General features: G+C 38.0%; 1 protein-coding gene across 1 annotated transcript in view; it reads right to left on the bottom strand.

Annotated features, from left to right (window-relative positions):
• Window positions 1-17,785, bottom strand: part of RSRC1 (arginine and serine rich coiled-coil 1) — a 463,476-nt gene that overhangs the window by 261,834 nt on the left and 183,857 nt on the right. The window contains exon 5 of the mRNA XM_075547871.1: window positions 6,193-6,229. Coding sequence (XP_075403986.1) covers window positions 6,193-6,229 — 37 coding nt within the window. The remainder of the gene's footprint in view (window positions 1-6,192; window positions 6,230-17,785) is intronic.

Below are 17,785 nucleotides of genomic sequence, written 5' to 3'. Positions count from 1 at the left end.
GGGCTAATTCCAAGGATGGAATAGAGAAATCATAGGATTCGCTTAGAAAAGCACATCCTGTAGCCATAAAATAAGGAATACTTTTTAAAAAGAATGTCCTAAGATTTGTTTTTAACTAATGCCTGCAGTACAGCTTGAAATATTTCATTCAGCACTATTGCTTCTTGATAATATGCTTGAAGCAGCTGAACATCGGCCAATCTTCTTGGTCCAATGATTGTGTTCATTCAGTCTTCCTCAGGGCCTTCCCGCAGTGTTCGGCATTTCACCGTCGTTGCTGCCGTAGTTTGGTGGCGTCATCAGTGCTGACCCACAGCAACCCTGTGCGCAACTGTGCAAACACCGCTCAATACTGCGCCGTCCCACAACTGTCCTAGTGGTGGAGCCCACTGTGACCCCCCTGTGGTGACCTGTCTGTATGAGTCTGTGCACATGAGCCTGCCCAGATGGAATATGCATGACTCAGATCAACTCTATTTGTAGGAAGAGTGATAGGAAAGCTCATTATCATCAGCCCAAGCAACTCATCTGCCAGTTCAGGATAAAGCTGAAAAAAAAATTAAAACAGGTACATGAGAACCGAGATATGCCTTTGAATATATCCCACCTGAACTTAGAGACCATCTCAAAAACATACTTGTTTCACTCAGCATTAAGGACCAAAGACAAGAGAAGAGGCTCCAAACTTGCTCTTGAACATTAGATTAACTAAAGTGACTGGATGAAGAAATGATGAAGTAAAAGAGCTCAACAGAGTATGTCAAAGAGAAGCTTGCAAAGACATGGATTATACTGAATGTGCAAAGACCTATATGTTGATGGGGAAAAGGGTATTTGCAATGAAGAAGTCATTGGTCTGATAACATTTTATTATGTCATCTCCAACTTCATTTTTATCATACAGGCTGTATTTTCCAACTACTGATCATTTCTCTTTGTTTCCAACTTTTACATTCCAACCACCAGTAATTATCAATGTACTCAGATGGCTTGTTTGGTCAAAACTGAAGAAATCCTTTAATTGCTTCATCGCTGGCTTTAAAGGTTACTATGTAAAATTATATAATAGTTGTATTAACTGGTCTTCCTGGTAGGTTTAAAGATAGAAGCCTACCGCAAACAGCCTAGTACTTCAAGATAGATCTTGAAAGGTTCTTTTTGATAAATATAATGCCATTCCTCTTCAATATCTCATTGTCAGCATAGTGAATTATAAGGCTGTCCACTCCAAAATGGCCAATGCCTGTCCATGTCAGCACACTGATACCTAGGATACTGATCGTATGGGGTTCCATTCCATTTTGAAAACTTCCAATTTTCCCAGATACATAATGTGTGTATTTCATGTTCCAATTATAATTAGATGTCCGCAAGTGCTTCTTCTCAGTTTGAGTCCTGTCCTACCACTAAATGAAGGGTCCAAAAGTTTTGCTTCTTCTGTGTCAATATGGTTAACTGTACTTTGTGGAGGCAGATCTTCTTCAGTCATATCTGGAATGCTTTCAAACTGAAGAGCTCATCTTCTGTCACTATATTAGAACAATGTTCTCATACTATTCACAAGGTTTTCAGTGGCTAATCCCATACAAGTAGACAACATATTTCTTCTTCCTAGTCTGTCAGTCTGGAAGTGATGATGAAATCTGTCTACCACAGGTGATCCTGCTGGCATGTGACACACTGGTGACACAGCTGGAGAATCACAATGACATGCAAACTGAGAGACAAATGGTACACATGTTAAGTTTAATCAATTTTACAATGCTAAAATTAGGGTTTTTCAAGCAACTTAAATAAAATGCATTAAATCATCTTTATCTCACTATTTACCTACATGGTAATACTGGCTACCAAATCCCAAAACCTCAGTGCTTTGGAACTACTGCTGCCACCCATTGCCCAGATCAAAATCAAACATAGGGTCAAGAAGAGGAAGCATAATTATCACACTTACTCCTGACTTTATTAAGTGCATAGGGTTCATCAAAGGATTTAACATCCTTCTTAGGTATAGAACTCTTTCTTCAGATGAAATCTCCTAAGAAAGTTCAAAAGTTTACTCTACAATAAAAATGTAGGAACTACTATAGTTAAAATGGACATCAGAAATCTGGAGGCCCTCCAATCTAGTACTCCCTTAATGCAAGAACACTTTGTTCTATTAAACTGGCATTCCATGATGCTCACCTTCCAAACGCAACTGCTGAAGACAAAGCAGGTGAAGCAAATGTGGTGAAGAAAGCTGAGCCCAGCTATCAAAAGATATAGCACCTGGGGTCTTAAAGACTTGAAGGAAAACAAGTGTCTATGTAGCTCAGAAGCAACAAAGCCCACATGGAAGAAACACACCAGCCTGTGTGATCATGGGGTGTCGAAGGGATCAGATATCAGGCATCAAAGAACAAACAATCATATCATTGTGAATGAAGGGGAGTGCAGACCTAAAGCCCATCTGTAGGCAACGGGACATCCCCTTAAAGAAGGGTCGCGGGGAGAAGACCAGCCAGTCAGGTTGCAGTAGCAACGATGAAACATACAACTTTCCTCTAGTTCCTAAATGCTCCCCGCCCAACTATCATGATCCCAATTCTACCTTACAAATCTAGCTAGACCAGAGGATGTATACTGGTACAGATAGGAACTGGAAACAGGGAATCCAGGATGGATGATCCCTTCAGGACCAGTGTTAGAGTGGCAATACCAGGAGGGTGGAGGGAGGGTGAGGTAGAAAGGTGGAACCGATTATAAGGATCTACATATAACCTCCTCCCTGGGGGACAGACAACATAAAAGTGGGTGAAGGGAGACGTTGGACAGTGTAAGATATGACAAAATAATAATTTATAAATGATCAAGGGCTCATGAGGGAGGGGGAAATGGGGAGGGAGGGGAAAAAAAGAGGACCTGATGTCAGGGGCTTATGTGGAGAGCAAATGTGTGAGAATGATGAAGACAACGAATGTACAAATGTGCTTTATACAATTGATGTACGTATGGCTTATGATAAGAGTTGTATGAGCCCCCAATAAAATGATTTAAAAAAAAAGAAATCTGGAGGCCAAGCCCCAATCCCAATTATGTGGAAATCTCCCCCACTGCCACCCCTAGCCCCACCTCAGAAGAATGTACTTCAGAGGACAGCACTGGAGCTACAGCTTGGGGAGAGGGGTGCATAGGATTAGAGCAAAAGGGAGAAATGCAAAGGGATGGAGAGGGAGGAGAGGACATCCTGGTCCCCAAACCCCAAGGAAGATGTTCCTGCTCAGGGCAGACAATGCACATGGAGGACCGTAGGGCGTCCCTCACTGAACCACGACTCTGGGAACAGCACTGGAGACACAATGCGAGAATAGTGTACAGATTGGTCCCATCACGCTGGGGCGCGGCATTGAGGGCACGCAGCAGAGCAGCAGGGGGCGCAGAGTGATGAAACACCGGGGAATACCAAAAATAGACTTGGGAGACAAGAGTATAACACCCCCATCAGACTCAACTGGAAAACACTCGTAAAGGCCAACAAACAGACCTTGAACTATTTATAGGCTTTTCCATTTTTGTCAGTGGCTTTCTTGTTGTTATTGTTATTTGTGTTTGTTTTTTGCCTCTGTTGCTATTGTTTTGTTGGCGATCAATTAAGACAAAATAGGTGCATGAGCAGATGTGGTGAAGAAAGCTGATGGTGCCCAGCTATCAAAAGATACAGCATCTGGGGTCTTAAAAGGCTTGAAGACAAACAAGCGGTCATCTAGCTCAGAAACAATATGGTCCACATGGAAGAAGCACACCAGCCTGTGTGATCATGAGGTGGCGAAGGGATCAGGCATCAAAGACCCAGAACAAAAAAATCATATCAGTGTGTACGAGGGGGAGCACAGAGTGGAAACCCAAATCCCATCTGTAGACAAGTGGGCATACCCTTACAGAAGGGTCAACGGAAGAGACTAGCCAGTCAGGGTGCAGTATAGCACCAATGAAACACACAACTTTCCTCTAGCTCTTTGGTGCTTCCTTCACCCTACAATCATGACCTCAATTCTACCTTACAAATCGGCTGAGACTAGAACATGCACGCTGCTACAGATATTATCCCTCAACATAAGGAATCCAGGATAGATAAACCCCTCAGGACCAACAATGAGAGTAGAGATACCAAGAGGATTAGGGGAGGGTGGGGGGATAAAGGATCAATCTAGAACCCTCTTCCATGGGGATGAATAATGGAAAAGTGGGTAAGGGGCGATGGAGGATGATGTAAAATATGGGAAAATAATCTATAATTTATCAAGGCTTCATGAAGGAGGGTGGGCGGGGGGGGGGGACAGGGAAGAAATGAAGAGCAGATATCAGGGGCTCAAGTGGGCAGAGAATGCTTTGAAAATGATGATGGTGGCATATGTGCAAATGTGTTTGACACATTGGAGGAATGTATGGATTGTGATGAGAGATGTAAGCGGCCCCAATAAAAGTATTAAAAGAAAAAAAGAAATCTGGGGGTCCATCTGTTCTGGGCAACCTCCTTGATAGCTCAAGGCTCAGTTAGAAAACTACTGCTGTATACAATTATGAACCCAAACCACCACCCTTGCGTTTATTTTGACTCATAGCAACCCTCTACAACAGAGTAGAACCACCCATGATAGTAAAATGCTGCAAATCTTTATGGGAGTAGATTGCTACATTAGCATCCCATGGCTTGGCTGGAGAGTTCCCCATGGAGCAGCTGGGGAGTAGAGTGCTTCAATTACTGTACCACCTGGGGCTCCTACCTAACATTATAAATATAGTAGCAATGGTAGAAGTAATCACTAAAAAAGAAGAAATTTATACAACAGAAACAAACCCATTATTTACTGAGGAACATAAACAATAGAAATATAATGTCTTTTTAATAGCTAGTATGAGGAACATCAAAAAGTTCACAGGAAAATAAAATTAAAAGACAGTGGAATTTTTCCACAAACGTCTGAAACCCCCTTGTAACTTACAACAGAAGTAAAAATATAAATCATGTGACATTATGCTACTCTTCCTTCTTAGATGCCACCGGTTACACAGGGTTATGTTCCTTATCATATAATATGCATATATCATAAAGACGTGTGAAAAACCTTTATAAACTGATAAGAGGTTCAGAAAATTATTTTATGAAAATAATAATATTATTTACTCCTAATCTTGACAAATATGTAGCTCAAATTTTCTAGCTAGGATACTAGCTTTTTAATAAATACCATATCAGTTTAGGGTAATTTTTAATGTCTGGTTTCTTCAGTTTTCACTTTTTTGAAAGAAAAATCTAAAAACTCTTCCAAGTTTAAAGCCACCACATGAAAATGAGGCAGTCTCTGGGTGCTGTTTGTTTTGGTGGAAGCAGACCCAAAACACATTAATAGTTAACAAAGCTCCTGTATGATATACAAATGAAGCCTTGCATTAAAAAAGTACTTAGACTGTATTTACAAAAGAATCTCTATGACTAATTATTCAGCATTTGGATCCAACCTAAACCAGAGCATGACTTGACAATGCTGTGTAAATGAACTACTGATGCTATAAGGAACACCCAATGTGACGCGCACAAAGAATTGCGGACCTGTTACAGGACAACCGTTTTCCCAATTTTTTGATTAATAGACACATTTTCATGTTACTTCACTTGTTCTTTAAAAATGTTTACTTAAGCCCAAAATTCTGCAACTCAATTACTTTATATTCTAAAACTGAATGGAATTTAAATCAATGTATTATTCATTAAGCAAAGACACTGGGAAAAACAAAGCTGCGCAGTACTTCTTTCAAAGCTGTTAAATTGCTAAAGCATCCCGTATTTATGCATGCAATATTTAATTGTGTGTTTTTTAAAACACAAGCTTGTTTATGTCAGATCAAGATATGCCAAAAATTCTACACCACACAATTTTTGTTTATAATTAAAGCAATCATCAATCCACGGATTGTTATCCATTTTATTTCATCTTTACATAAAAAAAACTAATTTAAAAAAATTTAAAATTCCCTTGAAATGGTAAGATAAATGAAAATGTAAGAGCTTTCACATAATAACAGTAAGCTGACCCTTGGGGAAATGGTTGACTTTCTCAATACAAGGTATTCAAAGCTCATTCAAAAGTGTTCTTTTAGAATGCAGATATCAAAGATGTTGCAAATGTTCAAGAGAAAATTAGAACTTACCAGATGTTCTAATCCAGCTTTGATGTTTCCAGATTCCCTAAAATAGAAGAATAAAAGTTCTAAATGGTTGCTAAACCCATGTCTGCTACAATTTATGCTTACTTCAAAAATGCTTTATAATCCCTTATAATTTTTTCATGTGTCTTTAATAATGTTCATAATAAGGCTGTTTTAAGAGGAAAATAATTCACAAGAATGGAAAAAGTTTCTATATAAAAGATGTACCCCTAAAATAGGTATTCCACTGACAAAAAGAATGTTGTAGATGCTTAAGTCAATGAAGGACAAAAAGATTCAAGTACAATATTTTACAATTTTAATTCACTTTAGCTTTTATAAATAATGCTTCTGAGTACATAAAATATCAAAATAATAACTTCTTCCCTCACATTATTTTTTTAGCTTAATGCACACTACAAATTGGGGATTATGATTGTTTTAATATTGAAAAACAAAGTAGCATCAAAGAAAATATAAACATCAAACATATTTTAAGTATTTATTAATTTTCACTGTAAATGGCACTGTTGCTAGAACCAAGCTACATACATTTGTGCATGTAAATATATATAAATATATATGACAATTTAAATATACATTTAGTGAAAGGCAGCAAACAGCTGTGCCTTTTGCCTAATTTCAGTCTATACTAATTCAATAGTAGTAAATTGTTCACTTTCTCACTCTGTTGGGTCAAACAGTAGTTTACTTTTATCATAAATATCAACCCTTATCTTAACAAGAAATTGTAATATTATCACATGGTAGAAAACTATTAAGAAATCTTTCCACTACCAACAACACTGCTGTCTTCATACAATTTAATCTCCTCCTGGTCCGTCTTTCTTCCTCCAAAGAGGCCTGCATTGGATTCTCTTCACTTTCTTTTAGCTCCTGGATGTCCTTTGCCTAAAATACACTTTGCTTGCTCCCCCGTCTTAACTAGTTTGTCTTGAAAATGTGTCCAAACCTTCCTCTCTGTTCAGACACTATCCTCATGGTTTCAAATTCCCACCTCCTCTGATTAGAACTCCTCTATAGCCATTTATCTCTATTTCCTGCTTCTAGTACATTCATATTCAATGTTTAGATATTCCAGGGGTTCTATAACTTTCTCTGGGTGTATTCCTAGAAATAAATGACAGGGATCAATTACAACAAAGTGTAATAGTCATTCATATGAATGACTATTTTATTCTTTATATCATTAACAAAATTATTACATTTATGAGAGCTGAAAATGAAATGCATCTTTGTTTTTAATGAAAAGAACATATTCCTACATTTAGTTATGCAATTTAAAATTTAAATAAAAAATAACAACCAACTTAACTCCCTGCCATCAGGTGGATTCCATCCACTCTGACCCATAGGCCAGGGTAGAATTGCCCTGTGGGTCTCTGAGACTATAGATCTTCACAGGGGTAGAAAGTCTCATCTTTCTCCCACAAACAGCTAGTGTTTTTAAACTGCTGACTTTGGAATAGAAGCTTAATGCATAAACCACTACACTACAATAAAATAAGTGAATACTACAAATATAAATGTGCACATAGCGAGAATTCTTCCCATCACGGATCTCAATTTGATACCAGCTTTTTGCTTAACCTTCTAAAGATTTTTTTATGTAGTGTCTGTGTATGTTTCCTCCTTTCTGTATACATATATATTTTAACACAAACAGGGAACTGCATTGTACTTTCTTTCACTTTATATATTTTGGAGTTTGTATCATAATTCATATTTCTCCCATACCTTCATTGTCACAGAATGGGTTTTATCAGAAAATAATATTGCAATAAAAAGGACAAAATGCTCAGATCCAAAGTACAAGTCCATAATTTATTATCTAAAACCACTGGGGGTAGAAATAGTTCATCAGAATCTTTCAGATTTTAGAAGATAGTAAGATAAACAATTGAGAGATAAAGGAATGGAAGTCTCCTTTTATGCTAAAATAACACTTTCAGAAGGTATCTAATCATTATACACAGTCATAATTCTGAAAGAAAATATGAATGTCTACACCAAGTGCAATAAATAAAGACTATAAATAGCTTCATTTCACCTCAGGATCGTTTTTTCCATCAGCTGAATTTACCACATACTTCAAAAATAACTCCAAATTTTCTGGATTCTTTTAGAAATGATATAAACTAATGGGTCAAAACTGACTTGATGGCACCTAACACTGCTTTGCTACAATTCAATTCATTCTTTATATTAAAGACTATTTTTAAATGGAATGCCAAAAGGAAAAATAAACTTTTTCCCCCTAATTACCAAATATAACACAATGCAGTCCATTGAAGGATCTTGGTTAACCAACATCCTTATTTATCACTTCGATCTCTGTGGTGTGATGAATTGTTAATGTGGAATTCTAGACACAGACTTTGTAATTGCAACCAAAGGATTGGGTGGAACCATGCAAATAGCTATATGGGAAGGGAGCCATCTCAGAGCAAGAACAGGAGGCCTCACTGCCGTCGGGGACGAGGAGTCAGGAGTGCAGTGCATCCATGGATCCAGACATGTGGCCGAGCAGTTGCCGCAAAGGCAGATGCACCAAAAGCATGTGATAAAGTGCTGTTGGACTGGAGACCCCCTTACAAAGTAGGGCGTTTCTAAGCACTTACTCAGTGGGGTTGGATTTGCTGATTCACAGAGTGAAAATCAAACATCTGTAAGCTGAAAGTTATGGAACAGTGGTGTGGCCTTTGGGCACTTATCATTAGCATTAAAAGAACTGTCTAATATTGCCTTACAGGGCACAGGCCACGAGCTTGCATGGCAGGACTGAGAAGAGGTACCATGATTCAAAGAACTGTATCAACATTTCTGATTCTGAATTATAACTTGTTAATGTACTAAATAAACCCCATAACTGTGAGGATTGTCTGGGAGTTCTGTGTGGTTACTGCAATGAATTTTCAAACCAGAGGAGCAAAAAGTGCTTTGGGAGATTATGGTTGCTGTCAGAAAAGACATTTCTGACTTCAGCCTCGTATGAATCACCTTGGGCTACTGTGAAATCGGACTATCCTTCATGTATTACTACAATAGCCCTTAAATGGATCTCAATGTTTGCTACCTTGTCCCATTATCAAGGAGTTCTCCAAGAACTATGAAATGTGCTAAAATGTAAATGTGATCATACCAATGCCTTTCTTAATATTCTACGCTCCCCCACTATACTTCAGTCTGCCCACTGCCTCTTCTAGATCCTGGTGGCACAACCACAGAACACTTAGATGCTAATCAAAAGTAATTAACAAACTACTATGGGGGGGGTGTCATAGTATGTATGTGCATATGCACAGGAGTGTTCACACATATATACACACACAAATAGTGTTGGGGAGAAAGAGGTTGTTCTGCTTTGCTTTCTTTTTAAGGAGTACACCAAAAAACAAATAAATTCACAGCCATTCTGTCAATTCTGACTCAGCAAATTTATAGTGTTTCCCAGACGAGCAGCCAGCCTCATCCTTCTCTCATGGAGTGTTAGATCTGAACTGCCAAGCTGGAGCTGAATAGCCCAAACCGGACTCAACAATGGGAAGCAGAACGGTCCCAGCTGTCTATGCTCCTGCCCTGCAGTCTCAGAGTCTGAACCATCCAGAGGCATTATCTGAAGGAAGCACTCAGGACTACAAAACAGCCAGAGGAGAAGTTAACTCCGGAACAATATAAGCAACAACAGAAAGCAAGTAAAAGTTGTTCTAAAATTAGTAAAGTATGGCAATCTAAGCAACAGTGACTAAACTGTAAAGTTAGAGTTCATCCACAGCATCAGGAACTAAACTATCAGAAAACTGACCTGCCTGAGGCTGGATAAGGCTAGTCTGAAGGACGCAAAGCCAAAAAAAATAAATAAATAAAAGGCAGGGGAGGGGGGTGGGGAAGACATCAAAGCAGTGACAATTTACTTAAAAACCTATTTCAGGTATTCTGCTTGGTTAAAGGAAATAAATATATTTTGTTATGCTTTCAATGGGAGGGCTGGTATGTAAGAATTTTATGTCACAATTTATATTTTATGTTAATAATATAAAACCATTAGAATATTCTGTTTAAGTAAAATCGAAAAGATTAATAAAGCAGGAAAAATCGCTAGGGGTAAAGGTGGAGTGCAAATGTTTTTCCACAACGATAATTTATCTACATTTAAATGTGCTAAAGATTTCAGATTTAGAAAAAACACAACAAGGTAACTTTTACTGGAGACAATGTAAAACCACAGTGTTCAGAAAGGTTCCCAATAGGGATAGAAGAAAATATAATGAGACAAATATAAACCACAAAGAAAGCGGAGGTAGCAATTTTAACATAACAAAATATAACCAGGAGATAAAGGACATTTTAGCCAAGTAAAAATAACCATATATCAATAAATTATCATTTATATCCAGGAATTTTACATATTCCCAAGGATTAAAATGTGCTACCATATATATTCGAGTGTAAGCCAACCCAAATATCAGCCGAGACACCTAACTTTACCATAAAAACTGCATTAAAAATGTGCTGAGAAACTCAGCTTAAACTCAAGTATATACAGTACACTTTGGAACACCAAAGTATAAACAAATTCTCCATAAAAATCAATTTTCTGTAGTTTCACTTTGCAAAAAGACAAGGGATTATATTGGACTACCTCAAAACAACACAGATAAAGCATCACAATTACATAAACAGCAGAGAGTGAGAGAGCGTGGGGGCGTAAAACCCTAGAAGCCAAAGAGCTATACTCAAAAGTTAAGCTGTGCGACAAAGTCAGGAGTGTGTGTTTAGGCAACAGGTACCCACTTGTCTAATGTCGTCCTACCATGATGTGAGGGCTACATGCAGTTTTGTGATGAACGACTTGTCTGTAAGTCAGATCTGACGGTGAGTTAGAACAGGGGCGTATGATTCTCACTGAGTCATATCCTAGTGGCCTAATGGGTTATCCCTTGGACTGCCCGGGTCAAGGTCAAGGTCAAGGTCAGCAGTCTGAACCTACGAGCAGTTCCAAGGGTGAAATATAAGGCTTTCTGCTCCCATCAAGACTTATTGCCTTGGAGAGCCTGGGATTTCTACTCTGCCTTATTCAGTCACTGAGTCAGAAATGACTTGCTGGTAGTGTGTTTTGTTTTGTTTGGGTTTTAGAGCATGTAAGGCTTCCAGCTTTTTCTGTAAATTTAGAAGCTGCACATGCAGCAAGTGAAGGGGACCATTATGAAGAAAACATTGGGTACTATGGGGTTGATTCAATCTTTTCAAAGTTACGGAAAATTCACATAACATCAAAGAACAAGCAAAAGCCTACACTCAGTGCTAAGAATGTGTATATAATAATTGCCTTACCTGCCACACGGTGGCTATGAAAAATCCAGCAAGATAATGTATATGATGATACAGTAAGACTGTAAAAAACAACACCTACCTAAGGCAGAAACCTGTCAGGGATAAAAATTCAAATGTTTTTCATGAAAAGCAGTAGTAGAACAGTGGGAAAACTGAACCCTGCCAAAGCTGAAAACCTTGAGAGACCCAGGAAAGCAAGACAGTCCCTTTGAGTTCTCGCTCTCAGAAGTGTCTGGCTGTATATTGTAAAGGGTAACACCCGATAGAAATGTTATTATGATGAATGACATTTAAATAGGAAAGTGTTATACAGTGATTCAAAAATTTTAAGTGAATTTTAAAAATAGAGATTCAAGGTCCAAGACACTGACAGAATGATTTTGCCACAAACAGTATAAAACCTGTCCTCTTTAGTGGTCTGTCTCTTGGGTTGTCCCTGTCATGACTTCATCAATATTTGTGCAACTCCTTTTGCCCTGTGCTGAAAGCAGACTTAATTCAATTATAGGTCTCAAAACTGATAAAATGGTCCTGAAGTGGAAAATGGGAAGAGATTATTGGCAAATGAATAAAGATTTGTATCGAACTAACACACAGGAGTACAGCAGGTCTTTTTTTAATCATTCCCTGTCTTAAATCTTCTGGGAACCATGAGTTTCCCTTCCTCTCATTCAGCACATCGATTTTTGAATTAGACTGCAATATTAAATAATTAATATACTTGCCATGATTGATGTTTTGCATTAGTTGAATATTAGGTTATCAATCAAAATCCACTTGGTTTAATGTAATAATATTGAAAAAGTGTCACGGGCTGTTCATCCAATTTGTCGTTGAGGCAGCGCAGATAGGCATGTTGGCATAACACCAGGCACAGAAGCAGGAAATGCAGTGGCTCACCATGTCTGAGGCAGACATTTTGAAACTGACTGGGACAGGCGGAGGGGCTTCCCACTGCACCTTGTGGCACCTGTTCTGTCCACTTCAGTCTCGGGTCTGCTTCCAGCAGAGATGCCATGCATCAATCATGTCACGGCAGGCAGGAAACACATTAAAATGAAGATACTATTTTACCTTTGTGGCAGAGAATTTCATAATTTTGCCAAAAGAATATGTTCTAGATTCAGATGCGAATGCTATCATAAAGCTATTATACTCTCTCAAAAAACTTATAAAGTAAAAAACTAATGTATGTTTTAATCAAGTGGTCTAGGCAGGGACTGATTTATAACACGTGGGAACAACAACTGAAGTGAGCGTTCAGGCATTTTAAAGAACTAAAGCAACCAGGTGAAGGAGCCACAAGTACTAACAGCATTTATTTTGAAAAACTTATGCTGTTTTTTCTAGTGATGCAGCATTCTCCTTTGCCCTCAATAGTTCTTCCCTACAATTATTAAAATATTAGCTTCCAAAGAGGCTTGATTAATTGCTACTCTCAGTAAAAGTAAATAATTTTCTCATCAATCCCTATTATATTAGTTCAAAATCTATTATGGTAATATTCAAAAAGTAACATTATAAAATCAGGGCGTTTTTTTTTTTTGGTATGGAGTAGAAACTTAACAAAATAAAAACACATCAAAACCATTTCAGAGTGAGCCAAAAATCGAGTCAGTGTAGTTATAAAATACTCATAAGCCATAATGTAGATAACTCGCTGAAGAAGCATTAAAGCATCATTTCACTGACCAAGTCTTTAATAAATAAAAGATTAAATGTTCATAACCAGTAATACATATGTATTAGACAACATAAAATGTACACACCAACAGTAATTATAAAAACAAAGTAACTCTTAAACAACCGAAATTTATGATAGGTCTGTCAGTAACTAGGAATATTTTTCAACTTCAAATAGTAACTATGCTGAAGTTTTTTCTACAATTACATGTATAAAAGCTAAGATGACAGTTAATTTTTCATTTTCTTTTTCATTAAGTAAAATCTACAGGAGTTGCTTGTCCACATGAAGAAATCAAGGTTTTTAAAAATCTGGATATTAAACAGTAAAAATATCTACACCTTCTATATCATGCAACCATTGATAAAAATTTTACATGTATGAAAATTTTCCCAGCTAAAAATGTTATTAATGAAAATTGTTGGAATATTTATATCTAAGAAAGACATGGGTTCAAGTTACTCCTCAAATACTTATTAAATGGATAATTTTAACAAGTTAAATACCTGCTCTAAATATTCATTTTTCTTACCCAACTTCAGATCAAAGCCTTAAAAGATAATCACCATACATCTAGAAGTTAGTCAGTAATGAGCACGACTTCCATATGTCAGAATAATAATCCATTAAGGGACTGCATTCCTCAATCAAAACCAACAAATAGCTTCATAGGGGCTTTTTTTTAGCTATCTGGAAACTTGTTTCATCTGTAATATCTATTAATGAAAGCCAGTCAAGTGCTCAATCTCACCACCTAGAACAAGGCCAAGGGCCAACTGTGGAAACACCATCAACTGCTCTTATGGAAGTTCACCTTGCAGCTAAATCAAATTAAAACAAGTCCACAAAATCAAGACACAACCTTGAATATATCCAACAAAATTCAGACACCATCTCAAAGCAGGTTCAACACATTTAACGAAAATGCCCAAAGACTAGAGGAATTGTGGGATAACAGCAAAGACAACATATATGAGGAAAAGCAAAAGGACACTAAGGAACAAAGAAGGAAAATACCAGAGTAGATGCACAAAGAAATTCTGAAACTCACTCAAACACAGCGCTAGAGCAGCTGGAGGAAACTCACTCAAGCACATAGCGCTAGAGCAACTGGAGGAAACTCACTCAAACACATAGCGCTAGAGCAACTGGAGGAAACTCACTCAAACACATAGCGCTAGAGCAACTGGAGGAAAGGGTGAAGTGTAAAACTGAACAGAAATTTTCAAAGGGCAGCTCAAGAAGACAAGCTAAATTATGAAATAAGCAAAGATTAGAAGTTAGAAAACCACAAAGAACAAGACAGGGATTTATGAGGATAAGTGAACTGTTTTCAGCCTATATCCATCTAACATTTAATAATCACGGAGGCAGGGGAAGCTGAATGGGTTTGGGATGGAGAGTGGGAATAGACTGACAAATACACAGGTTTGCCAGAAATAGTTGATATTTGCACATGGGTGTTGACCTTTGCTGCAACTATATACAAACACCCACTCCCACCGAATCAATTCAAACGTAACACAACCCGACCGACAGGGTGGAACTACCCTCTGTTGGATTCTGAGGCTAGACATCTTTACAGGGACAGAACGACTAATCTGTCTTCCTCAGGGAAGCTGGTAGGCTCAAACTGCTGCCCTTGTGGTCAGTAACAGTGTGTAACCTGGGCTCCTTGTGTAGAGTGTAACAGGGCAAAGTGACAAGCACTTCTTGGACACAACCCAACACTTTGTGGTAATAATGAGTGAGAGAGTGGGCCTAGGGGCTCAGGACCATAATCTCAGGCATCACCAAAGTCAACTGGAGCAACATAATCCACAAAGACAATGTTCTATATTCGACTTTGGTGAAAACCATTAGGGTCATAAAAATTCGTGAACAGTCATCTGTGGAACAACTATTGATCTTCCCCTGCCCAGAAGAAAGAAAAGTGCTGAAAATCAAAGCTCTATGGAAGAAATTAGGCCAGTGTATTAGTAATCTGAGTGAACACCAGTTCCAACAACTCTGAGATCAGAAGTTCCAACTCTCAGTCTGGCTACTGAGAACTGCTTTGAAAGGAATCACATTAGATGGACCTGAATACATGGAAGAAAAATGTGAAATAAAATGCAGAATCATAAAACAAAACCAGACTTACTGGTCAAATAGAGTTGAGGGGGGTGGGTGTTGGGTGTGTGTGTGTACAGGCTTGACACTAATCAAACTCAATCTAGGGCTCAATATTACCAAACAACAGAGGATGAACAGCTGCACCGGGGAGGTAAGCACACCTTAAAATAATAATAATAAATCTAAAATCAAAGAGCAGCATTACCTTAAGGACACAGTTCAGAGGAGTCAGGAAAAAATGGAATGGAAACAAGAAACATGGGAAGAGTATAGGATAAGCAATGCCATATAGGGATGGCAGTCAGTAAAGAAAGAAACTGTATATGATTTGCAGTATGGAAAACCAGCACATAATTCACAATAAAAAGGGTGTGTGTGGGCGTGGGGAGAGAGATAAAAGAACTGAAGAGAAACGTCAAGCCTCGATTGTCATACTGAAGAATTCCAAAGGCAAACACTGAGCCCAAGCCAAAAGTAAAATCATTATCACAATTCTGACTCAGAGTGGGTTTCAGAGACTGTAAATTTTTAGGGGACTGTAAATTTTAGATTGTAAACAGAAGGCCTTATTTTTATTCCTTGGAGAAGCTGGTGTTTTCAAACTTCTGACCTTTCAATTAGAAATCCAAAGAGAATAAGAGACAGGAAGAAGAATCTCCACATTTCCATGTGAGCGGACTGAGGCCCAGGAAGCAAAGCAGACTGCCCAGATCAGATGCATTACTCTTTATCTTAAACTGTAAAACTGGAATAGAGACAGTAGAATATCGTTGTGTTTTCCGTGCATGACAAAAATTGAAATGGTGAGCCCTGAGCAACTGACCCAGATGGCCCAATGTCTGCCACACTGCCTTCCTACCCTACTTGCTATATATTAGTCTAGGTTCCAATCACTCAAACAGTCTACTCAGGAACACCAATTTCTTCCTATGACAAGTTTAGTTATTCATTGTCCTATAATCTACATTATTTGACTAAAATTTTCCTATGACTATACAAAATGTACACCTTCTCAGGTCTATTATCATCTTCATAATTATACCTTCATAAGGCATTTGTCTACTTGAAAAAAATCTTCTCATATTCTTTATATATGTTCAAATTCTAGATATTTATCATGTAAGAACCATTTAAATGCTCTTCTATCATGTTCATAATAATTTCTGATATCTCTGAATTTACTGTAATTCCATGTCAGTTAGTAGATAAGTACTCAGGTCTTTCCAAATTCCCTAAATCATGAGTGCAATAATGCAAGTAAAACGCTTAGCATATTGCATTTAACAAATATTACTAATTATTGCAATACACTCATTACTACGCAATTTCTTCATGAATATTTTTAGATAAGAAGCAAAAAGGTACTTTGGGATCCAATGCTGAGCATGTGGCAGGATGCATTAACCAGTGCACTGACTTGACTCCTTCCTGCAAACCAACCTCATAGGTCATCAAACTTTCAAGCCATGCAATGCAAAAAGGACAAATGATCACATCCAGCAGTCCATCCCTCTTCCTTCTAGAACAGAAAAAATAAGACATCCAAAGGTCAAATCACATGACCTGTTGTCTAACATTTAAATATTCAGTAATTATTTTAGGTGGCTTCCACGTATATATCCAGTCTCTAACGTTGATTATTTGTGTAGGTTAACCTTCTGCTTTGTTATCACAAGAAACTTTTGGGGGAATAGATGCTTGGTGTGCAACATCAGCCATATTTCAATTTTCCATGTTCCATGCATTTGAGATAAAAAATCTTTAGGTCTTAGAATAGGAAAATTAACTAAAACCATTTTATTTGTTTTATTACTAATACCAACTGGATGGCACCAACTGTCCAGCACCAGACTGACAGTCAAATGGCTGGTGATCCAAACCCACCCACATGCGCCCTGAAGGAAAACTCTGCTGGTGTGATTCCCAGGATCCCAACCCGGGAAACATTTGGAGCAATTCTACTTTACACACATTAAGTAGACATAAGGGACAATTGATTATATAGCAACGATTATCAGCAACTGTTCAGTGCCAGAACTGAAAGATCTCTGGAAGTCAATCACCACCCCCAACCCCAGCAAACTACAAGTATACGTAAAACATGATTGAGTTGTATTTAGCCCTTGTACACAAGAAGCAATGGATTTTCCATTAACATTTCTATAATTTGTTAGAACTGTTGCTGTAGTTAGAAATCCTTCTTGCATGTTGCTGTACTGCTGAAGATCGAGTCAGTTCTGACTCAAAGACACTATGTACAACAGATGAAACACAACCGTCCCTCCACTCTGGAGGCCGTTGTGTTAGCTCCTGTGTTAGTCTATATTTTATTTCTCCTCTTGAGTCATTGTCTCCCCCATTGACTCTCAACTTCACCGAGCACGATGCCCTCCTCCAGGATTTACGTCCTCCTGTTATATTCAAAATAATGAAACAAAGCTT

The sequence above is a fragment of the Tenrec ecaudatus genome, chromosome 4, assembly GCF_050624435.1.
Source record: "Tenrec ecaudatus isolate mTenEca1 chromosome 4, mTenEca1.hap1, whole genome shotgun sequence".
Classification (NCBI taxonomy): domain Eukaryota; kingdom Metazoa; phylum Chordata; class Mammalia; order Afrosoricida; family Tenrecidae; genus Tenrec; species Tenrec ecaudatus.
This window is presented reverse-complemented; position numbering and strand designations above follow the sequence as displayed.